The 23462-nt window shown below is 59.6% G+C and overlaps 1 protein-coding gene across 1 annotated transcript in view; it reads left to right on the top strand.

Annotated features, from left to right (window-relative positions):
• The window catches only part of LOC103126749 (leucine-rich repeat flightless-interacting protein 1-like), a gene marked incomplete at its 3' end in the record, with an annotated part of 44188 nt that overhangs the window by 6399 nt on the left and 14327 nt on the right, over nt 1-23462 (top strand). Inside the window, exons 2-8 of the mRNA XM_060184697.1 lie at nt 4591-4677; nt 8086-8103; nt 13443-13490; nt 14377-14421; nt 15053-15100; nt 17292-17330; nt 20461-20523. Coding sequence (XP_060040680.1) covers nt 4591-4677; nt 8086-8103; nt 13443-13490; nt 14377-14421; nt 15053-15100; nt 17292-17330; nt 20461-20523 — 348 coding nt within the window. The remainder of the gene's footprint in view (nt 1-4590; nt 4678-8085; nt 8104-13442; nt 13491-14376; nt 14422-15052; nt 15101-17291; nt 17331-20460; nt 20524-23462) is intronic.

Genomic DNA, 23462 nt, shown 5'->3' with positions numbered 1-23462 from the left:
CAGGGAGCCCATGGAGGGTGGGCAGGGCTGTGGGGTGTCTCCTCTCTTAGCACCCTGCACAGCACCCAGGGAGCCCATGGAGGGTGGGCAGGGCTGTGGGGTCTCTCCTCTCTCAGCACCCTGCACAGCACCCAGGGAGCCCCATGGAGGGTGGGCAGGGCTGTGGGGTGTCTCCTCTCTCAGCACCAGGCACAGCACCCAGGGAGCCCATGGAGGGTGGGCAGGGCTGTGGGGTCTCTCCTCTCTCAGCACCCTGCACAGCACCCAGGGAGCCCATGGAGGGTGGGCAGGGCTGTGAGGTCTCTCCTCTCTCAGCACCCTGCACAGCACCCAGGGAGCCCATGGAGGGTGGGCAGGGCTGTGGGGTGTCTCCTCTCTCAGCACCAGGCACAGCACCCAGGGAGCCCATGGAGGGTGGGCAGGGCTGTGGGGTGTCTCCTCTCTCAGCACCCTGCACAGCACCCAGGGAGCCCATGGAGGGTGGGCAGGGCTGTGGGGTCTCTCCTCTCTCAGCACCCTGCACAGCACCCAGGGAGCCCATGGAGGGTGGGCAGGGCTGTGGGGTCTCTCCTCTCTCTTCCTCACTCTGTCTCTTCTCTTTGTCCCTCTTTGTTTCTAAATGCGAAGTGAAAGTGTTGACCACAGGAGGCTCCTCAGTCCTACCCAGCAGGTGTTGGGAGCAAAGTCTGTTTATTTTTTAGGGCAAACAGACACCCTCAGTGCCACCCCAGCACTCGGGGGCCCGGGGGCGCCCAGCTGACCCCCCAGCTAGGTCCTCTTTAGCAGGTGGGGTGATGCCCAAGAAGTGACGTCACTGACATCTTTGGGGTTGTGATGCCGCTGGTGGGACCCCCCATGCTCATCCCCCAGAGGTCAGCTTCTGGACCCACCCCTCTCCCACCAGGGGACCTCTTGGGGGGCTGTCCCACGGCTGGGTGTTTCCAGAGGTGCTGGGAGGAGACTAAGTTGGGGGTCCTTTGGGGGTGGGGTGAGACAGCACCAGGTCTGCAAAAGACCCTCCCGCCTGAGGCCCTGAGGCCCCAGGTTCAATCCCCAGCACACCATCAGCCAGAGCTCAGCAGGGCTCTGGAAAATAATAATAATAATATAATAATAATAATAATAGTAGTAGTTCTGTAAAAGACCCTCCTGCCTGAGCCTCTGAGGTCCAAGTTCAATTCCCAGCACCACCATCAATCAGAGCTGAGCAGAGCTCAGCATCTCTCTCTGTGTCTCTCTCTCATTAAAGCAAAACAAATAGGGCTGGGGAGACAGCACAGTGGTTCTGCAAACAACTCCAACCTGAAGTCCCAGGTTCAATCCCCAGCACCATCAGCCAGAGCTCAGCAGGGCTCTGGGGAAAACAAAAGTCTGGGGCCTGAGCTCCCCCTTACCCAGAGCTGTTGAGTGGGCTCACTTGGTCACATGTCCCTGAGGTCACATGTCCTTGTAGTCCCCTTCCCTGGCGCTCCTGGGGGGGGAGTAGTGCCAGCATGGGGGCCCATGAGGCCATGCTTGCACCCTGGGGTGGCAGTGACTCTAGCCAGGAGGCTGCCACGCAGAGGGTCCCCTGCAGCCCCCCCCCCCCAGGCCAGGAGCAAGGGCTGTTGCGTGGGAGTTGTGTGAGAGTGGCCGCTGTGTGGGGCTGTGGGGGCTTCTCTTGCTTGGGAGCCTGAGGGCCCCTCTCTCTGCTCCACATCTGGGAAGCCTGGTGCATTCTGCCCCCCACAGCCTGGGGTGCAGGCGGGGGAAGGGGCACCTCTCAGAGCAGCCCTGGCTCCTGGCACCCCTGTCCTGGGCATCCCAGATGCCCCTCCCCTGCGCAGCCTTAGTAGTGCCCTGCCCCCCAGGTGTGTCGGCCCTGCCCCCTACCCTGCTGAGCTGGGTTCTGGGACCCACCAGGCCCGCAGCCTCCCCACCTCCCTCCCTGGACTTCCGCATTCCTCCACGCTGGGGCTCCAGATAAGGAGAGAGCCCTGGGGGAGGGGGTCACCTGCCCACTCACCTGCCCTCCCCTCCTCCTCCTCCTCCCCTGTGCCCTCTCTGCCTGTCCCCTCCTGATCCCCTCGCCCCTCCCCAGCCCCAGTCTTCTCTGGGCTCCTCAGGGTCTACCAGGGTCTACCCAAGGCCCCTGTCCTCCTGGGCAGCCTTCCTGGACTTGCCAGGCCGTGCAGGGGCCAGCATCGCCTGGAGGGTAAGGTAATGGGCAGGGGGTGGGCGGTTTCTGAAGCCTCCAAGTGCCCTGGGACATGGGGGGGTGTCTGTCCACAGACCCACACAGGAGGTGCCCTGCCTGGCTCTGATTGGCCTTTCTCTCATGGGTGAAGTGGAGCGTTTCTTCCTGTCATGGGCCGCGTGTCGCCTCTTTAGAAAACTGTCTGTTTCATTGGCCCATTTTTCTACTGGCTATTTCTGCTTCTTTCTGTAGCTCTGTGCCAATTCTGTGAACATGTCTGATATCCGCCGTTTGTGTTGTCGTGGTGTGCAAATGCCTTCTCAGTCTGTCTGCTGGGCTGCCTGCTTTAGATGTGCAGGAAGTCCCATTTAATCCACGGATTTACTCTTGTTTTCATTTCCTGTTGTAAATTAACTTACAAAGGGGTGTGGGGGTCGGGGCTGCTTGTGGGGCATAGAAGGATTCACAGCGGGGGCTGGGTGACACAGGTAAATGGCAGGTAAACGGCAAAATACGCAGCTAGCATCAAGGGTTAAGCGTACGCTAGGTCTGTAAAGTCTCAGTATGGTTACCAAAGTTTAGTCCCATAAGATAAACAGTCATCAGCTCTGGTAAAGGTTGCTCGTGGCTGTGGAGGGTCTAAAAGTTTACCGGCCAGCAGAGTCACACGTGTTCGGTTCCCAGGAGCCGCAGCCATGGCAGACACCTGACCAGAGAAGCTTCTGACCAGAAGCAGCAGCCAGAGGCCCGCGTGCTCAGAGCCCTGCTGCTATGCCTTCCCTTCTCTGAAGCGCCTCCTCAGGGTGCCGGCGTTTGTGTGCTGATAGCCCAAACTCCTGCTGGCGGCACCACAGTTTCCCAGCAGAAAAGTTGATCTGTGTCCTTTGGGACAGTGGGTGGAACAGGAGGTGAGGATGCTTAGTGAAATAAGTACAGAGATGAGAGACGGCGGCCTGAGGATCTCCCTCAGGTGTGAATCTGGAGAGCTGGCCGCATGAACTTGCACTTACAAACAAAAGTACAGTCCAGTGTGAGCCCGTGAGAGCCCTGGTGATGGCGGTCCTCTGGGAGGTGGGCGGGTGGACACAGCTGAGGTGTGGGTGGGACCACCCCTGTCATCTGCCAGTCTCGTAACCTCACTACTCACCACAAATAAAAGTAATTTTAAGACAGAAAGAAAAGCCTCTGTCCGTCCGTCCCAGACAGCAGGGCTGGTGGGGGTGGCCGAGGGAGGCTGGGGAAGCGGAGGCCGGGCCCTGGGCCCCCTGACTGACCGGCCAGGCGGCCTCTCCAGCCTCCACTTCCTGCTCTGTGAGGCCAGGGTGAGGGCGAGGTCACAGCCCGCCCAGTGTTGTCTTCTGCATGGGTCGGCCAGACTGCAGCCGGGCTGCGGGGGCTGGGTGACCTTGGACAGGCCACTTGCCCTCTCTGTGCCCCAGTTCTCTGGGCTGTCAGCAGGGGGTGGTGACAGTGTGCCCAGGAGGACTCTGGGAGGAGTGTCTGTCCTAACAGGTGAAGCACAGTACGAGACTGTGTGCAGATAAGGGTGACACACGGGGACCCCACCAGGACAGACAGACACAGGCTGGGGGTGTGGATCCACCTGCCAACACCCATGTCCAGCGGAGAAGCAATGACAGAAGCCAGAACTCCCACCTGCTGCTCCCCATAGAGAATTTGGGTCCCTGCTCCCAGAGGGGGAGAAATGTCAGGGAGATGCCCAGAGGGCTCTGAGCCCCGACTCCATCAGGACCCGGAGAGAGAAGAGGGAAAGGAAGGACACTCGGAAGGAGTCGCAGGTGGAGGTGTGACTGAGGAAGGAGAGAAGGCAGGAGCAGAGGAAAAAAAAATACATATATACATATATATATAATAGTCAGGGAGTAGTGCAGCGGGTTAAGCGCACGTGGCGCAAAGCGCAAGGACCGGCAGAAGGATCCCGGTTCGAGCCCCCAGCTCCCCACCTGCAGGGGAGTCGCTTCACAGGCGGTGAAGCAGGTCTGCAGGTGTCTGTCTTTCTCTCCCCCTCTCTGTCTTCCCCTCCTCTCTCCATTTCTCTCTGTCCTACCCAACAACAACATCAGCAATGGCAACAACAATAAAAACAAGGGTAACAAAAGGGGAAGTAAATAAACAAAATTTTTTTTAAAAAGAAATAATAGCCCATATCTGTGAGAGACCCTAGCGGTGAAACCAGCTGTTAGCCGCCAAGCAGGCGGGGAGGCCAGTCAGCCGCGGGCTCTGGGTGGGGCCGGGCCATAAAAGGCATCCCTGGGTGTCCACTGCCTGAGCCCCGCCTGGTGCCCTCCCTGCCCGCTATGCTGCCCCCTGGGCCCTGAGTCTTGGGGCTCCCTGGGGCGTGTCGGGGGTGGCAGGGGTCTCTGCAGCCCAGCTGACGTCTCTGTCCCTTCCAGGCGGAGGCCCGGCTGGCAGCCAAGCGTGCGGCCCGGGCAGAGGCCCGGGAGATCCGGATGAAGGAGCTGGAGCGACAGCAGAAGGAGGTGAGGCGCCGTCCACAGGTCCCCCCCAGCTCGGGGTGCTGGCGAGTGCTCCAGGGGCTGGGCGAGTCCTTCCCGCACAGCCCTGCCCTCTGCTCGGGGCAGGGGCACATAGCAGGGATGCCAGGCCAGCCGGCCATGGCCGGCTCCTCCCTTGGGAGTCTGACGGGGCCCCTGCGTGGGACAGATGGACACCACCCCAGCCCGCCTCTGGCCGAGGGGGTCCGATGCCACTCTGCCCCCCGCCCCGATGTGCCCCCTGGCTCTGTGCCACCAGGCTGTGCCCCCAACTGGGGTGCGACTCCTTGGGTCCGAGGCAGAGGGCAGTTATTTTACGCACTGGCCAGAGCGTGTCGGTTCAGACCTGATCACAGCATGTCCGAGGGCTGCTTCCTGCCACCTGGGCCCGAGGAGGGAGCGGGAGGAGGCGGCAGGAGTGGGGACTGTGGGCGGCCCTGGGGTCCTCTGCTGTGCGCCTATTAATACTCGGGCTGCTGGTTCCGCCTTCCTGACCGCGGGGCCCTGTGGCCAGTGGGGGCCTGCACTCAGACTCAGCTTTGGGGTCACCTGTGGTGACCTTATGGCAGTGGCAGTGCTTCCTGGCCCTCCAGGGCGTGTCCTCAGGGCCCCCTCCCCAGGGTTTGCAGGTGAAGGAGCTGTGGGGGTGTTGTGTCTGGGGCCCCGAGGCCCCCGGGTCCAGCCAGAGTGAACAGTCCAGAGTCTCACAGCCCCGAGGCCGTGGGGACCACCCAGCTCCGCCGTCTCTCGAAGCTCCCACTTCCTGTAGGGGTGCTGTGGGTGGGGGCGAGGCCAGGGCCGAGTGGAGGGAGCAGGCTGGCCCTCCTGGCTGAGGGTCTCTACACAGAGGCCTGGAGTCCCGTGAGGAGTGTGGTCCCTTCACTGTTCCCCCGGCAGGAGGGCAGGGGTCACCCTCACCGGTCCCCACAGGGTTCGGAACAGGCAGGGCCATGCCACCCTGCTGCAGTCGTGGGGGGACCCTGCTCCTGGGCTCCCGTCACCACTCAGCCCTGTGTGTCCTGCTCAGCCCGGCAAGGGGACACCGAGCCAGCAGGGGCCGCGGTGGGGAGAAGCTGCCTGGGAGGGTCCAGCCTGGGAGGGGGCGCGGGGCTCCCCAGCTTCTGGCCGGGGTGGGCCTGACCCCCCGGCTCCCGGGCTCGGTGAAGGGGGCCCTGCTTTTGGTGTTTTGTGTCTGCTCTTTGCAGAAGGAGGTCTGCAGGGTTCTGTGGGCTTACAGTCATTGGTCCAGGGTGTGGCTCAGTGGGCTGCTCTGTCCCTTACGACGTCCGTGACGACCACGCCCAGTCTCCTGGGGGACAGGCCTCACACAGACTCCGAGCTCTCCCCCAAGCACAGAAGGGGGTCCAAGGCCAGGCCTGACAAGGCCACAAGGCCGGGCTTCTCCCGCTGCCCAGATGGCCACAGGAGTGGGTGAGGCCAGAGGGACGAGTGTGGGCAGCAGCCCAGCCCCCAGCCCCCTCCCCCACGAGCCCACTCACTTTGCAGGTGGAGACAGGGAGAAGGTGGGGGTACGCGCGGGGGAAGCCATCATGGAGAATGGCGTGGAGAGTCCTTAGACAAACGCAGAGGGAGATGCCATAGGACCCAGCAATCCCACGGCGGGACACTCACCCAGAAGTAATGACACCGATCAGAGGGACACAGGCACGTGTGTTCATGGCAGCTTATTCCCAATGGCAAAAACCTGGGAACAACCAAACTGCCCTTCAGCCGATGACTGGATAAAAACGTTATGGGACAGACACTCAGTGGAGGATTAGGCAGCAATGAAAAGGGATGGGACTGTGTTCTTTGGGATAAGTGGGTGGAACTGGAGACGGTGATGCTCCGTGAAGCCGGGCAGGAGGTGAAGGGCGCTCCAGGCTGGCGCCACTCGTGTGCAGAAGAGAGAGAATTGAGCATACAAGTGTGAAAACAACAGAGTCAACCTCTGTCTTATACTGCGGGAGAACTAGGGTGGTTGTCTGTGGGCTGGGGGCGGGGTGGGGGGACAGGCCTTTGGTGATGGGAGTGGTGAAATTAAGTCCAGTTGTAGGGACATGTGTCAATGGTTTCTGCAGACATTCCCCGCAGCCCAGGGCCTCCTCCACCACCAGCACCAGGCCCTTGACTTTGGGCAACACACCAGGCCCAGCCCACGTTCTGCTCTGTGTTTCCCCTTCTGTTCTGGTGTCTCCACTTCTGTCCCTGAGTGAGACCATCCCGTCTTCACCCTTCTCTCTCTGGCTGACCTCACTTCCCAGAATTCCTTCAGGCTCCATCCAAGAGGAGGGGATGCAGGTGACTTCATGTTGGGGGGGGGGGAGTGTTAGACAGCATAATGGTTACGCAAAGAGTTTCTCATGCCTGAGGCTCCAAAGTCCCAGGTTCAGTCCCCCATACCACCATACAAGAACAAAACCAAAAAGAATTCTGGTAGTATTCTCGCAGCTGAGTCCATTCCTCCGTGTGTCCAGACCACAGCTGGCTCAGCCCCTCATCTGCTGGGGGACACCTGGGTGGCCTCCAGGTTGTGGCTGTTACACATTGTGCTGCTGTGAACACAGGTGACACAGATCTCTCTGGGTGGGTGTGTTGGGTTCCTTAGGCTCTGTCCCCGGGAGAGGAATGGCAGGGTCACAGGGCAGCTCCACTTCTGGCCTCTGAGAGTCTCCAGACTGCTCTGCACAGGGCTGGACTCACAGACATTCCCGCCGGCAGTGAGGAGGGTCCTTGGTCCCCACAGCTTCAAGGCTCTCTTAGTGCAGCTGTTGGAGCCCCAGGGCCCTGACTTCCTCTGAGAGCCTGCGCTGGGAGCACGGGCTGGACGGTGTGTGGTCAGATCCCAGGGCCTCCCTGCAGGGTGAACCCCTGGAGGCGGCTGTGTTTGTTCTCACGGCAGAGGGGAGGCCAGAGGGGATGGATGGATGGATGGATGAGTGGGTGAAGGTCTGTCCTACCTACAAGGAGCATAAAGCTGGACAGAAGTCTGAGAGCCAGGGCCACTGGGTTAAGCTGTCTGTCTGCCCGTGTGGCTGGGCTTGGCCAGCTCTGTGAGGAGAGAGGGAGATAGAGAGGGAGAGAGGGAGAGGAGGAGGGAGAGGGGGAGGGGCAAGAGGGAGGCTTTGCCATTCTTGGTCAGGCTGGTCTGCTCAGAGCCGGAGAGGGTCCTGGAGAGATTTGCTGGCCTGGCTGGGTCCCCGAGGTGCCTGGAATAGACTGTCGCCAAGCCGCCAGGGAGACATGGCACACTCTCTAGACTCCTTTTCCCAGGCGCCCACGCTTTGCCCCCGTGCGGCTGTGCTTCCTGTTTCTAGAGACTTGCAGGATCTTTCTGTCTGATGTTTCTGCTTCTTTCAGCCGTGTTTTCTGCATTTCTCCCCCTCTCCCTAGATCTATCAGGTTCAAAAGGTAGGCACTGCTGGCTCCCCGGCCCTGCATGCGCCCTGCGAGAGCCCAGGGGCCTGTCAGAAATAGCTGCTTCCGCCCGGGGACGGCTTTGCCTCACCCTGAGGCCGTCCCTCGGACACCTTCTGTGGGCGCTGAGGGCGGCTCGTCTCCATTTCCGTAGGACATTTGGGAGTCATTTCTCTGTGGGAAAGACGTGTCCCGGAGCAAGTGAGAGTGACGTGTCCACCTGGGAAGCCTTTGAAACCACATCTGCAGAGATGACCTTCTCACGTGGTTTAGTCAGCCGCCCGTACAGTCTCACAGCTGGGCCCACACACTTCAAGAAGCTGGGGAGGGTGGTCCGGGAGGTGGCGCAGTGGCTAAGGCACTAGACTCTCAAGCGTGAGGTCCTGAGTTCAGTCCCCGGCAGCACATGGACCAGAGTGATGTCTGGTTCTTTCTCTCTCTCCTCCTGTCTTTCTCATGAATAAATAAATACAACATTTAAAAAAAAAAAGAAGCCAGGAGAGGTGAGGCTGTGACAAGAACTGGGGCCTTTGAAATGCTCTGCCCTCCGTGTCTGGAGTCAGGTAGAGCAGCTCTGCTTCCTGGTCTTTGACAGAAAGAAGCAGCTGAGGCTTAAAAATCATTTGAGAGACAGAGAGAGGAAAAAAAAAGGAGAGGAGAAGAGAGGGAGAGGGAGAGGAAAGAGGAGAGGAGGGGAGAGGAAAGAAGAGAGGAAAGAGAGAAGAGAGAGGAGAGGAGAGGAGAGAGCAGAGGAAGTGGGCGTCCACCTGGGAGCCGGATGATGAGAGTGGCCTGGACGTGGTCCTGGTGGCCCCGGGGATCAGGACGGGACTGGGCCCGGCCCCACACCATCTGTGAGACTTTCTCTTTAGACGTTTATGGTCTCCAAATAAAGAGCAGCAGGACCTTTCTTCTGGCGCAGACGAGAAGCGCAGAGAAGGCGCCTGTCTCAGCAGTTAGTTTTATTTCATTTATTTTTTTAAACTTTTGTCACTGGCATCTTTTTTTAAATTTTATTTTATTTATTTATTTTCCCTTTAGTTGCCCTTTTTTTATTGTTGTAGTTATTGTTGTTGTTATTGATGTCGTCGTTCTTGGATAGGCCGGAGAGAAATGGAGAGAGGAGGGGAAGACAGAGAGGAGGAGAGAAAGACAGACACCTGCAGACCTGCTTCACCGCCTGTGAAGCGACTCCCCTGCAGATGGGGAGCCGGGGGCTCGAACCGGGATCCTTCCGCCGGTCCTTGTGCTTTGCGCCATGTGCGTAACCCACTGCGCCACTGCCTGACCCCCAGCGGTTAGTTTTAGATTCGGCCTGTCAATCTAAAATTCTGTGTCTGAGCTCCTGGCTGCCCGTGCAGGTGGCGGCCTTTCTCCGGCCGGGGCCTCGCAGACCGGCTCGAGCAGACAGCCGCGCACTGGGGCTCGGTGCAGCACTACGAAGCCACTGTTCCTGGGAGCCATTTCTTCCTTTTTTTTTTCCTTTTATATTTTATTTTTACTTGACAGGATAGAGAGACATTGAGAGGGGAGGACAGACAGAAAGAGACACACAGACACACCTGCAGCCCTGCTCCACCACTTGTGAAGTCTCCCCCTGCAGGTGGGGAGTCAGGGGCTCGGACCTGAATCCTTGTGCGGGTGCTTGTGCTTAGTACTTCGTGCGCTTACCCAGGTGCGCCCCAGCCCGGCTCCCAGACCCCACTTGGAGAGTCTGGCGAAGAAGCTGTCCGCTTCGAGGCAGGGAAACGGCACACTCACAGGCTCAGTCCCCAGCACCATCATCAGTCAGGACTGAGCAGAGGTCCTGGTAGAAATAAACACATCAAGGGGCCGGGCGGTGGTGCACCAGGTTGAGCGCACACATTACAGTGCACAAGGACCTGGGTTCAAGCCCTCGGTCCCCGCCTGTGGGGGGGGGGGAAGCTTCCTAAATGGTGAAGCAGGGCTGCAAATATCTGTCTCTCTCCCTCCCTGTCTCCCCTTCCCTCTCAATTTCTGTCTCTATCCAATAGTCAGTAAATAAATAAATAAATTTAACAAATAAATCAGTGCATATAAATAAATTCTCACAAAACCCGATAGTTTAAAAAAAAAAAAAGAGTTTCTCAGGTCAGAGGTGAGGCTGGGTCCCACTCTCCTCGGCCCAGAGCAGGGTCAGTGTCCCCACACCTCTGGGGCCCAGGGCCTCTAGGCCTCTCCACGGCCCTTCAACCAGCAGTTCTGGATCCCTGTGGTTTGGTCTGTTCTCTCTCACCTGGGACATGGTTCTAGAACTTTCCAGAGGCTTATTTGTATGCCACGTAGAAGTGGAGGCGCCTCTGGGCCCCTTATCTACCACTGGAGGTCAGAGAAGGAGGAGCTGTGGGGGCTTCCAGGACCCTCCCCCTGCCCTCTGCCACTTACCCGTGGCCTCCCCCTGAGGAAGCAGAGCTGTTTCTGGACCAGGCACCCCCGCCTCCCCTGCCCTGCTCACCCCTAATCACAACAGCTATGGCTTCCTGATGTGCCGTGTGCCCAGCTCACCCCCACCCCCTGCCGGCTAACTGCACCCCCTGCCCGGACGCCAAGGAACATCCCCGGCACGACACACAGCAGCTGTGGACTCTTGCTTTGGTCACAGAGTCAGTCCCGGGTGGGTGGTGTGCAGTGGGCACAGGGAGCCTGTAGAAGGCAAACCCGGCCAGATGGCATTTGGCGTGTGGAGAGTTTGCTGCCTGCCCGGGCCCCCAGCCCTGGAGACAGCTTCTCGTCTGGCCCGAGTCCCCAACAAGCCGGGGGCTCACGGGGTATCCTGCTGGACATGGGGAAAGTCAGGAGGCTGAGAGTCAGTGTGAGAGTAGCCTGACTTAAAGGCGAGTCCTTCCTTCCTTCCTTCCTTCCTTCCTTCCTTCCTTCCTTCCTTCCTTCCTTCCTTCCTTCCTTCCATCTGCCACCAGGGCTCGGTGGCAGCACTGTGAATCCACCGCTCCCAACAGCCATTTCTTCCTTTTTTCCTCTCTCTCTCTTCCTACTTTTTTCTTTGACAGTACAGAGAGAAACTGAGGGGGGGGAGAGAGAGAGAGAGAGAGAGAGAGAGAGAGAGAGAGAGAGACCTGCAGCCCTGCTTCACCACTTGTGAAGCTTTCCCCCTGCAGGTGGGGAGTGGGGACTTGAACCCAGGTCCTGGCACATGGTGGTGTCTGAGCTTAACTGGGTGTACCACTGCCCTGCCCTCTTTGTGTTTTGTTTTTTAATCAAACTCAGTGAAAATCCAAGAGAAACAGCAAAAGCCAAGTTTTTGAGATTGTGCCAACTTTGGAGCGGCCAGGCTGAGTAGCAGGGCAAGTCGTCTGTTACTCTGATTCTTTCTTCAGTGCATCTTGTTACTGTCTCACACGATTTGGTTTCACACGAGAGAGAAAGAGACCAGAGTACTCCAGCCAGCACACATAGCACCAAGGCTCGAACCCGGGTCCTCAGGATGGCAAATCCTGTGCTCTGTCAGCTGGGTATCTCCCAGCTTCTGATCCTGGTTCCAGTTGAATTTTCACAGCTGAATCCTGGACCCTTGTGCTTTAGACGGACGAGGGGACAAGCACGGTGTTGGCATAGTACTCCACACGGGCTTGTGCCCTGACCCTCACTCAGCCCCCCAGTCTTTGCGCCATCCCCTCCCTCTCCGTCTCTCTCTCTGTCTCTCTCTATCTCTCTCTTTCTCTCTCTCCGTCTCTCTCTCTGTCTCTCTCTATCTCTCTCTCCGTCTCTCTCTCCCTCTCTGTCTCTCTCTCTCCGTCTCTCTCTATCTCTTTCTCTCTCCGTCTCTCTCTCCCTCTCTGTCTCTCTCTCTCTGTCTCTATCTCTCTCTCCGTCTCTCTCTCCCTCTCCGTCTCTCTCTCTGTCTCTCTCTCTCTGTCTCTATCTCTCTCTCCGTCTCTCTCTCCCTCTCTGTCTCTCTCTCTCTCCGTCTCTCTCTATCTCTTTCTCTCTCTCTCCGTCTCTCTCTCCCTCTCTGTCTCTCTCCTCCTCCGTCTCTCCATCTCTCCCTCTACGTCTCTTTCTCTGTCTCTCTCTCCATCTCTCTCTTTCTCTCTCTCTTTGTCTCTCTCTCCCTCTCTGTCTCTCTCCTCCTCCGTCTCTCCATCTCTCCCTCTACGTCTCTTTCTCTGTCTCTCTCTCCATCTCTCTCTTTCTCTCTCTCTTTGTCTCTCTCTCCCTCTCTGTCTCTCTCTCCATCTCTCTCTCTCCCTCTCCATCTCTCTCTCCCTCTCTGTCTCCCTCTCTCTGTGTCTCTTTTTTCTCTTTCTTTCTCTCTCTTTTTCTCTCTCTTTCTCTCTCTCCATCTCTCTCCCTCTCCGTCTCTCTCCCTCTCTCTCTCCCTCTCTCTCTCCGTCTCTCTCTTTTTCTCTCTTTCTCCATCTCTCACTCCATCTCTCTCTCCCCCTCCGTCTCTTTCTCTCTTTCTCTTTCTCCATCTCTTTCTCCGTCTCTCTCTCCATCTCTCTCTCTCCCTCTCCATCTCTCTCCATCTCTCTCCCTCTCTCTCCATCTCTCTCTTTTTTTCCTCTCTCTCTTTCTCTCCATCTCTCTCTCCATCTCTCTCTTTTTTCCTCTCTCTCTTTCTCTCCATCTCTCTCTCCATCTCTCTTTCTCCATCTCTCTCTCCCTCTCTGTCTCTCTCTCCATCTCTCTTTCCCTCTCCATCTCTCTCTCTCTTTCTCTCTCTCTCCATCTCTCCGTCTCTCCCTCTCCGTCTCTCTCCATCTCCATCTCTCTCTCTCCGTCTCTCTCCCCCTCTGTTTCTCTCTCCCTCTCCATCTCTCTCTCCATCTCTCTCCCTCTCTCTCTCCCCATCTCTCCATCTCTCTCTCTTTTTCTCTCTCTCTCTCCCTCTCTGTCTCTTTCTCCATCTCTCTCCCTCTCTCTCTCCCCGTCTCTCTCTCCATCTCTCTCTCTCTCTACGTCTCTCTCCCCCTCTCTGTCTCCCTCTCTCGCTCTCTCCCTCCCTCCCTCCCTCTCCATCTCTCTCTGTCCCCAAGTCACTGCAGGGCTCAGCTAGCTGGACTGGGCACAGCTGGAATCCGGGGACATGGCCCCTCGTGCCGGCCCTGTGTGTCCTGCTTGGCCCCATTCCCTCCTCTCTGGGGAGCCCCCCACCCGTCCCGTCTGGCCTGGGGATGCCCCGTCCTGATCCTTGCCGGCTAGCAGGGGCGGGGACAGCCCAGGAGAGGCGTCTCCTCCCAGGCTGTGGGTGGGCGGCCCCCTCCTCGCATGCCCCACGTGTGACCTACTGGCATCGGGACAGGCATGTGATGGGGCTCCCCTCTGCCTAACGTCTCCCCTTCTGTCTGTAGAAATACTATGGGCTGGAGTCCAAGTGGGGACACATCGAGCAGTGGATGGTAGGCCTCGAACCCCTCCTTCCATCCGAGTCACAGGGGGCTCTGGGGTCTTGTGTCCAGCCTGTGGGGAGCCTGCACTGGGGGCCTGTGGTCTGAACCCCTGAGGCCTCCGAGTTGCAGCTCCCGGGGCTCCCGGGAGAATACACCCTCAGTCGCTCCATCACACCCAGCAGCTGAACCAGAGGTGGCCTGGGTCCCCCTCCTTGCCCACAGTCACAGCTGCCCCCTCCCCTGTGCCCCCTTCAGGCCCCGTCCTCCTGTCCGTCTGGGGAGGGGCTCCCGGCCCGCAGTTCCAGAAGGCCAGCTGTCCCTTCCTTCCCCGTGCTCCACTGCCCTCAGCAGGCCACCCTGGGAGCCGTCCTGGCCTCCTGTCCTGTCACCGTATCATTGACCTGGATGCCCTCAGGTCCTGTGGGGAGCTTGGCCTGGAAGGGAGTGTCTGAGCGGAGCCTGGGGCCACTAGTCCTGTGTGTCTGTGACTCTGGCGACCTTAAGAGCAGAGCAGGGTCCCCCTGAGGGAGGCGGCTGGCTCAGACCGGCCTTGGGTCGGGTGCTGCCCACGGAGCCCCCAGGCGGTGGTGGTGGGGGTTGGAGCCTCTGGGCTCTGCGAGTCTGCGAGTCTGCCAGTCTGCCGGCAGGGCTGTCACAGCCCAGAGGACAAAAGCCATCGGAGCCAGGCCACCCTGGTCTGTCTGTCAGAATCACGTTGATATCCGCCAGGGAGTTTCATGCCCCCCATGTCCCCCTCAGACCTCTGCCTCAGGGCTCTAACTGTCACCTATGAGGGAAACAGGTGTCTGTCTGTCTGTTTGTCTGTCTGACTTGGGCACCTGGATGCTGTGCCCAGCTGCCCGCTGACCGGCCCCCTCATCTGCCTCCCCCCCAGGAAGACAGCGAGCGCTACTCTCACCGGCCGAGGACAACCCCCTTGGTCAGTGCCCACCCCCGCTGGGACGTGGGGTGAACGGGAGCTCTGGGGGAGTCCCCCTTAATGGCCCCTGGGTGGGGGAGGACGCAGGCTCTCCAGGGCTGGGCCCAGCTGCCGGCCGTGCTGTGGAGCAGGTGTGAGCACCCCAGTTCCCTGAAGGGGCTGGGGCTCCGGGCTGGGGGTCCCAGTGCCCCTCGCTGCCTGGCTCCCAGAGGCCCACACCCGCGGCTCTGGGGAACCTGGGCTGTGTGAGTGAGCTGTGCCCCGGGAGAGCGTCTGGCCACGGGTCCCCGTTGGGACTCAGTTTCCCCATCTGTCCTTGGCCCTGCCCTACAGAGTGGGGCTCCCACTGCCCCCTGCCACCCCAAAAAGCCCCCACCACCTCCCGGCGTGGGCTCCTTCCTCCTGGAGCGGGTGGGGAGCCCAGTGGGGGGGGCATCCCCGCCTGGCACCCTGGGGTGCCACTTGTCCCCGTTTTTGTTTAGCAAAGGGAGAAGCACAGTGCCGGGTGGGTGTGAGCACCCCGGACCCCCGGGTGCTGTGGTGTCTGCTGCCCCCACCCGGGGAGCCCAGGCTGGCATCCGGGGTGCTGGCCGCATGTCCCGCCCCTCACGCTGCTCTGTTCTCTCGCCAGGCATCTGAGGAAGACGAGCTCCTGTCAGTGGGCAGCCGTGGGAGCCGGGTCAGTACCCAGGGTACCCGGGGATCTTTTGCAGCCTCTGCCCCCTTGTCCCTGTCGTGTGATCACTGTGTGTCCGGTGGACATGAGGCTCCTTGAAGTCAAGGGACTGCAGAGATACTCAGTGGGGAGGGCTCCGGCCAGGCTCAAACCCCAACGCCCGCCCAGAGGGACATGCTGGGACACCAGAGGCCCGGTGCCATGCTCCCTCCCTCTCTGTCTCTGGCTGAACGCAAAGGCGGAGAGTGGCAGTGCTGGGACCATGCTTGCCCCAGGCACTGGCCGTTCCAAAATAAAACCAAGTGGGTGTGGGGGGCGTGGATGCAGAGACGCTGGGGAGCACAGGCTGTGGCTCTGCCCTGCCCCTCCAGTCCCCCGGGGCCCGGTGCGGGCCCCTGTTAGCCGTCCCAGCTGGGCCGCATGGCACCTGCCCTCCACGCCCAGCCCTGAGGCTCAGCTCACTGGGAGCCAAAGCCACGAGGACACTGGGTGCTTTGCACAGTCCACATGGAGCTGAGGGTGCTGGCGGGGGTGGCCTAGAGGCTGTCTGTGAGCCTTAGCAGCCTGTCCCGTTCTGTCCTGTCAGGGCAGCTCACTGGGTGACGGCAGACAGGCCGTTCCATAGCCGTCCCGAGTGCCGCTGACAAGCCCAGGAAGGTGCTTTTCTGGGTGCTTGAGCAGGTGACCGGCAGTGACAGGTGCTTCCCGAGGCCACCGTGTCACAGGCTGAGTGGGTGTCACTGTGACCCTGGGTCCACAAGGCCACCCTGAGTGACGTGGCCTCTCCCACCGTGGTAGTACCCCCACCCCGGGCCCACACACCGCGCCATTCCCCTCAGCACCCAGGGCAGCCCCGTGGGGAGATTAAAGTGAGTTCTTGCTCTAGACATGTCCTGGGTGGCAGGTGGGAGTGTCCTTGATGCCCCTTAGCAAAGCCTCCCCCACCCCAAGTCTGGTTTCTCAAATCCTGGGCAGGAGGCCGGTGGCCATTGGGGGTTAGTGACAGGGCCAACTCCAGGGAGCAGGGCTGGGCGCTGAGGGCGGGCCGTGCAGTGCAGAGGTGGGTGACCTTGAGGCTCTGGGCCCCAGCCCAGCTGGCAGTGGCTCTGGAGATGCCCCAAGAGGGGCTGTGGCCTAGCCCGTGCGACAGTACTAGCTGCAGACCCCGGGCCCTTCCCCAAATTGTGGGGTCTGTAAGATTTTGCACGTTCTGCAAATATCTCTTTATTTTTTAATCTTTTTATTTATGATTGGATAGACAGAGAGAAATTGGGAGGAGAGAGAGCGAGACCCCTGGATAGACAGAGAGAAATTAGGAGGAGAGACAGAGAGACTCCTGCAGCCCTGCTTCACCACTCAGGAAGCTTCCCCCTGTAAGTGGGGCCCGGGGGCTCGAATCAGGGACCTTGTGCACTGTGATGTGTGCCCTTAACTGGTGCACCCCCACCTGGCCCCTGTGATGCTGAAATTATTTTTTTTTAAATTCTTTTGGGGGTAGGGGTAGCTACTGTCTATGAGAATTGTTTCCTGGGGGGCAGGCAGTAGCACACCGGGTTAAGCACACACAGTACTAAGCTCAAGGATTCATACACAAGGATCTGGGTCTGAGCCCCTGGTCCCCACCTGCAGGGGGGGAGCTTCACAAGCGGTGAAGCAGGGCTGCAGGTCTCTCTCTCTCCCTCTCTCTCTCTCTCTCTTTTTCTTCCTCTCTATCAATTCCTCTCTGTCCTGTCCAATAAAATGGGAAAAGTGGCCTCCAGGAGCGGTGGGTGCTAGTGCTGGCACCGAGGCCCAGCGACAGCCCTGGAGGGGACAAAACGCCCAGATGTGGGGGCCTAGTTGGTCTCTATTTCCTCATCTGAAAAGCCGGCAGTGCTGCCTTGGTCATTCCACCCCGGGGAATTGGGTCTGCCTGGGGGCTGCGGGTCTCCCGGTGAAGGCCTCGCCGGCCCTGTGCATGTGTCTTCTGTCACCGGCCACGTGGCGGCCCCCACGCCAGAGGCGCTGTCCACTGTGGGCACGGACACCCTAGACGTCCCGGGAGACAGCACAAGCCGGGCTCGCTGGGACTTTCTGAACACCCCCCCCCCCGTGGGCCTGGGCCAATGTCCTGGTTCCTTCTCCGGTTCACTTACCCCTCTCCACCCTCCCGCCCACTCTCCCTTCCTGCCCGCCAACCCCCTTCCTCCCACAGCTGCAGCCGGACCTGGAGTTCAGGGGTCCTTACAGCTGGGTGAGACGGTCCCCTGCACTCTGCCGTGTGACCTAACAGTGTGCTGTGCTGTGAGCGCGGCGTGTCACTAACCCCGGGGTGGGGAGTGGAGGGCCTCACGCATGTCTGTTCCTGGAGACGCAGCTCTGGGCGCCACTGTCCTCGCCTGGCCCCTAACCCTCAGCGCCCTGTCCCCGGGCTGCCAGCCGTGTGTCACATGGCCGGGCCGCCAGGAGGCCAGAGGTGACTGCTTGCTTTCAAGGAACTCACTCTAGAGCCTGATGGCCCACGTTGCCCGTTTCTTTTGTTATTTTTAAAGATTATTGGGGTGGGGGCATCTCTCTGGCACCTGTGATGCTGGAGATCAGACTTGGGGCCTCGTGCTTGAGAGCGCTGCTTCCTCAGAGCCTCCCCGGCTGGAAGCCTTGGTGTTGCATTTATTTTCAGTCTAGACTTCATCTTCAAAGGTTTAGTCTTAAAATAAACAGAGTGAGGGGGAGATAGTAGCACACACATTACACCTGGTTCAGCACACACTACAGTGCACAAGGACCCGGGTTCAAGCCCCTGGCCCCCACCTACAGGGGAAAGCTTCACGAGTGGTGAAGCAGGGCTGCAGGTGTCTCTCTGTCTCTCTCCCTCTCTATCTCCCCTCACCTCTCAGTCTGTCTCTGCCCAATAATAAGTAAGCCAGACATTTCAGAGAGAGACCCCAGAATACTTCTCAGCTCTAGCACGTGGCCAGGCCAGGGCTTGAACCTGGACCCCCGGACCCCGTGCTGTCCTGCTGAGCTGGCCCTGGGCCTGAGCCTGGTGTCTTTTCAAAGATGCACTTGCTATGAGAGAGAGAGAGAAGGAGAGGGGCTGGTGGGGGCGCACCTGCTTGAGTGCACGTGTTGCAGCGTGCAAGGACCCGGGTTCAAGCCCCCGGTCCCCTCCTGTAAGGGGAAAGCTTCATGAGCCGTGAAGCAGTGCTGCAGGTGTCTCTCTATCTCCCCTTCCTTTTAATCTCTGGTTCTCTATCCAATAAATAAATGAAGATGAAAAATCTTTTTAAAGAGGAGAAAGATGGCCAGGCTGAAGGGGACAGTGGAGGCATGCAGGCACCAGGCCCCGGCGATGGCCCTGGTGGGGAAGAAAATATATATATTTACCCGGAGAACTTACTAGAATGTCACTTGGTTGTCTCCCAGGGGCCTGTGCGGGTGCGGGTGGCCGTCTGTCCCCGGGAGCTCTGGTTCTCTGCCTCAGGGAGCCGAGCAGAGCCAGGGAGGTGCTGTGAGTGAACGCCTCGTTCAAAACTCAGCTGGGGCTGGGGAGACAGCACAGCGTTCTGCAGAGACTTTCAGGCCAGGGGCACCAGAGTTCCCCGGTTCAGTCCCCAGCTCCTCCAGCCAAAGCTGAGCAGGGCTCAGGGGGAGGAAAAATAAAGACTTGCCCCACTAAGCTAATGGCATGTGACTACCCGTGGGGTAAGGAGACCAAGGAGGTCTGAAGCAGGCCAAGGAGACCCTTCTGCCTGCGGCTCTGAGGCCCCAGGTTCAGTCCCCAGCACCACCAGCAGCCAGAGCTGAGCAGGGCTCTGGGCCAAAGAACAAGAAGTAAAAGGTAGAAGCAGGTCTCACAGGCCCTGGGAGGCAGTTCAGCAGGCAGAGTGCACACTCTTCCTGTGGGAGGCCCTGGGTTCAAGCTCCAGCCTCACGGGGGGCACATGGGCAGCTTCGTGGGTGGTGCTGTGAGGCCTCTACCTCTCCTTCCCTCTCCCCCACCTTCCCCTCTCTCTCTCTCTCTCTCTCTCTGTCTCTGTCTCTCTCTGTCTCCCCACCTTCCTTCCCCTCTCCCTCTCTCTCTCTCTCTCTCTGTGTGTCTCCCCACCTTCCTTCCCCTCTCCCTCTCTCTCTCTCTCTCTCTCTGTCTCCCCCACCTTCCTTCCCCTCTCTCTCTCTCTCTCTCTCTCTCTCTGTCTCCCCACCTTCCTTCCCCTCTCTCTCTCTCTCTGTCTCCCCACCTTCCTTCCCCTCTCTCTCTCTCTCTCTCTCTCTCTCTCTCTGTCTCCCCACCTTCCTTCCCCTCTCTCTCTCTCTCTCTGTCTCCCCACCTTCCTTCCCCTCTCTCTCTCTCTCTCTCTCTGTCTCTCTCTGTCTCCCCACCTTCCTTCCCCTCTCTCTCTCTCTGTCTCCCCACCTTCCTTCCCCTCTCTCTCTCTGTCTCCCCACCTTCCTTCCCCTCTCTCTCTCTCTCTGTCTCTCTCTGTCTCCCCACCTTCCTTCCCCTCTCTCTCTCTGTCTCTCTCTGTCTCCCCACCTTCCTTCCCCTCTCCCTCTCTCTCTCTCTCTCTCTGTGTCTCCCCACCTTCCTTCCCCTCTCCCTCTCTCTCTCTCTCTCTCTCTCTCTGTCTCCCACCTTCCTTCCCCTCTCTCTCTCTCTCTCTCTCTCTGTGTCTCCCCACCTTCCTTCCCCTCTCCCTCTCTCTCTCTCTCTGTCTCCCACCTTCCTTCCCCTCTCTCTCTCTCTCTCTCTGTCTCCCCACCTTCCTTCCCCTCCCTCTCTCTCTCTCTCTGTCTCCCCCACCTTCCTTCCCCTCTCTCTCTCTCTCTCTCTCTCTGTCTCCCCACCTTCCTTCCCCTCTCTCTCTCTCTCTGTCTCCCCACCTTCCTTCCCCTCTCTCTCTCTCTCTCTCTCTCTCTCTCTGTCTCCCCACCTTCCTTCCCCTCTCTCTCTCTCTCTCTGTCTCCCCACCTTCCTTCCCCTCTCTCTCTCTCTCTCTCTCTGTCTCTCTCTGTCTCCCCACCTTCCTTCCCCCCTCTCTCTCTCTGTCTCCCCACCTTCCTTCCCCTCTCTCTCTCTGTCTCCCCACCTTCCTTCCCCTCTCTCTCTCTCTCTCTCTCTGTCTCTCTCTGTCTCCCCCACCTTCCTTCCCCCTCTCTCTCTCTCTCTCTCTGTCTCTCCCACCTTCCTTCCCCTCTCTCTCTCTCTCTCTCTCTCTCTCTCTCTGTCTCCTGGCAACAAGAAAGACCACAGCAGGCACTGCTGGGGATTGAGCCGGGGCCTGTGGCGTGCCCGTCTGGCTGTCTGTGCTTGATGAAGGCCCCTTGCCGGTTGGCTTGTCCTCTGACCTGACCACGTTTCTGTCTCTTCTTCGTGGGAACAGACCAACGGTCACGACGCAGAATCATACGCAGCACAGGCCCTGCCGAGCAGAAGACCCGTGAGGGTTAGTGACACCTCACATCTGCATGGTACCAGGCTCAGACGGGCCCTGCAGAGCCGACAACACCACTAGCTGGGGCGGGCTGAGCGCACATGTTACAATGTGCAAGGACCTGGGTTCAAGGCCCCGGTCCCCACCTGCAGGGGAGGAACTACACAGGTGATGGAGCAGGGCTGTAGGTGTCTCTCTGGCCTGTTCAATGAAGATAGGAGAGAAGAGAGAGAGAGAGAGAGAGATCGCTGAATCAACGTCTTGGCTTCTCCCTGCTATCAGGTCTCCCTCGTTTCTCTGGCACGGCCTAGACTGACAGTTGAAGTGCAGCAGTAGATGGCGTCCCCAGGCTCCAGGCCGTGTCAGAGATGGTCCCTGGCCTAGTCGGCGTCCCCAGGCTCCAGGCCGTGTCAGAGATGGTCCCTGGCCTAGTCGGCGTCCCCAGGCTCCAGGCCGTGTCAGAGATGGTCCCTGGCCTAGTCGGTGTCCCCAGGCTCCAGGCCGTGTCAGAGATGGTCCCTGGACTAGTCGGTGTCCCCAGGCTCCAGGTCTTGTCAGAGATGGTCCCTGGACTAGTGGGTGGTGTCCCCAGGCCTAGGTCCCTGGCCTAGTCGGCGTCCCCAGGCTCCAGGCCGTGTCAGACATGGTCCCTGGACTAGTCGGCGTCCCCAGGCTCCAGGCCGTGTCAGACATGGTCCCTGGCCTAGTCGGTGTCCCCAGGCTCCAGGCCGTGTCAGAGATGGTCCCTGGCCTAGTCGGCGTCCCCAGGCTCCAGGCCGTGTCAGAGATGGTCCCTGGCCTAGTCAGCGTCCCCAGGCTCCAGGCCGTGTCAGAGATGGTCCCTGGACTAGTCGGTGTCCCCAGGCTCCAGGTCATGTCAGAGATGGTCCCTGGACTAGTCGGTGTCCCCAGGCTCCAGGTCTTGTCAGAGATGGTCCCTGGACTAGTCGGTGGTGTCCCCAGGCTCCAGGCCGTGTCAGAGATGGTCCCTGGACTAGTCGGCGTCCCCAGGCTCCAGGTCTTGTCAGAGATAGTCCCTGGACTAGTCGGTGGTGTCCCCAGGCTCCAGGCCGTGTCAGAGATGGTCCCTGGACTAGTCGGCGTCCCCAGGCTCCAGGCTGTGTCAGAGATGGTCCCTGGACTAGTCGGCGTCCCCAGGCTCCAGGCCGTGTCAGAGATGGTCCCTGGACTAGTCGGTGGTGTCCCCAGGCTCCAGGCCGTGTCAGAGATGATCCCTGGATCTAGAACTGGGTCTCATTATAAAGCTTTTCTGGAGAGAGAAGGAAAGAGAAGAGGAAGAGAAAGAAGTGTATGTTTAGCAGGGCAGCGGGAGGCTGTTTGCAGAGAGGTGACTTCCGGGCAGAGACAGGCGAGGGGTGTGGCCTCTGCATCGTTCATGGGGAGCTCACTGGAGGTGCCAGGGCCAGGTCGTGGCGTACACAGTACTAAGCACAGGCCCCAGGTTCAAGCCCCCATGCCCCACCTTCACGGGGGAGGTTTCACAGCAGTGAAGCAGGGCTGCAGGCGTCTCTCTGTCTCTCTCCCTCTATCTCCCCTCCTCTCTCAATTTCTCTCTGTCCTGTCCAGTAAAGTGGAAGAAATGGCCGCCAGGAGCAGTGGATTCATAGTGCCGGCACCGAGCCCCAGAGACAACCTTGTAGGCCAAAAATAAATAAATAAATAAATAAAAAGGGAGAGAGAAATTCCAGAAGCTGGAACACAAGTTTGCACAATCGCTCAGAGGGCTGAGGAGGGAGAAACCTGACCAGCCGGTTTGAGAAAGCAGGGGGTGGGGAGGGGCTGGGCTCCCCTCTGACACAGAGCCTGGGGCCTGGGCGCACCTGGTGTGGTTCCTCACCTGGTAAAATCAGGAGCCATCTCAGCAGTAAACTGGCCTACTATTCATTTATTACTGGAAATGGTCAGAGAGAATTTGAGAAGGGAGGGAAGACAGACCAAGAGACACCTGCAGCCCTGCTCGGGAAGCTTTCCCCCTGCAGGTGGGGAGCGGGGACTTGAACCCAGGTCCTCGAGCACTGGACTGTGAGTGCTCAACCAGGCCCGTCACCTCCAGGGCCGCAGTAAGGTGGTCCCCATGAGCAACCAGCCGCGTTTGGGAAGATGCCCCGGAAGGGCTGTGAGAACAGAAGAGGGAAAGGGAAGACGCTGCCAGGCGCCTTAGGAGGCAGGGCGGCCCATCACACAGTCCTCACCCTCCATCCCCCACTCCCCCCCGGGGCATCCCCAGCCTGAGGGTAGGGGGACGTGCTGTGACATCAGCCCAGTGCTGCCCACACCCCCGGGCGTCTTCCTTCTGGGTTTCCAGCCTGCAGACAGGATGACGGGGCAGGGGTGCACCAGGCTGAGCAAACGTAGTACAGGGCACCAGGAACCGTGCGTGCCCTCCCCGCCTGCCTGTGTCGCTTGAGGGGTTGACAAGATGCACCTGGCACGTCGACCTCCTCTGGGAGCACAAGGGGGACCGAGGTTCAGGGTGGGGGCGAGTGAACTTCCCTCAGCACCGGGGTCAGGGAGCCAGCTCGCTGGGTAGGGGACCCGCCTCGCATGCTCGGGGCCCAGGCTTGAGCCCCAGCACCACATGGGAATGCTGCGCAACGTCAGGGGACGCTCCAGACCTTTGAGTCCCTGGTCCGCACCTGCAGGGGGGATGTTTCAGGAGCGGTGAAGCTGTGCTGCTCTGCCTTGTCTCTGCCTCTCTCCCTCTCTGTCTCCCCTTCCTCTCAGTCTCTCTCTCCCTCTCTGTCTCCCCTTCCTCTCAGTCTCTCTCTGTCTCTATTCAATAACATGGAAAACAATGGCCGCCAAGAGCAGTGGATTCATGGTGCCGGCACCGAGCCCCAGAGAACCCTGGAGGCAAGAAAGGCAAAGAGAGAAAACGGGCTGCTTGAGGGCGCAGGGCCACCTGCAGGGGCAGCACCCAGACGGCCCGG

This window comes from Erinaceus europaeus, unplaced genomic scaffold (genome assembly GCF_950295315.1).
Source record: "Erinaceus europaeus unplaced genomic scaffold, mEriEur2.1 scaffold_359, whole genome shotgun sequence".
NCBI classification, from domain to species: domain Eukaryota; kingdom Metazoa; phylum Chordata; class Mammalia; order Eulipotyphla; family Erinaceidae; genus Erinaceus; species Erinaceus europaeus.
This window is presented reverse-complemented; position numbering and strand designations above follow the sequence as displayed.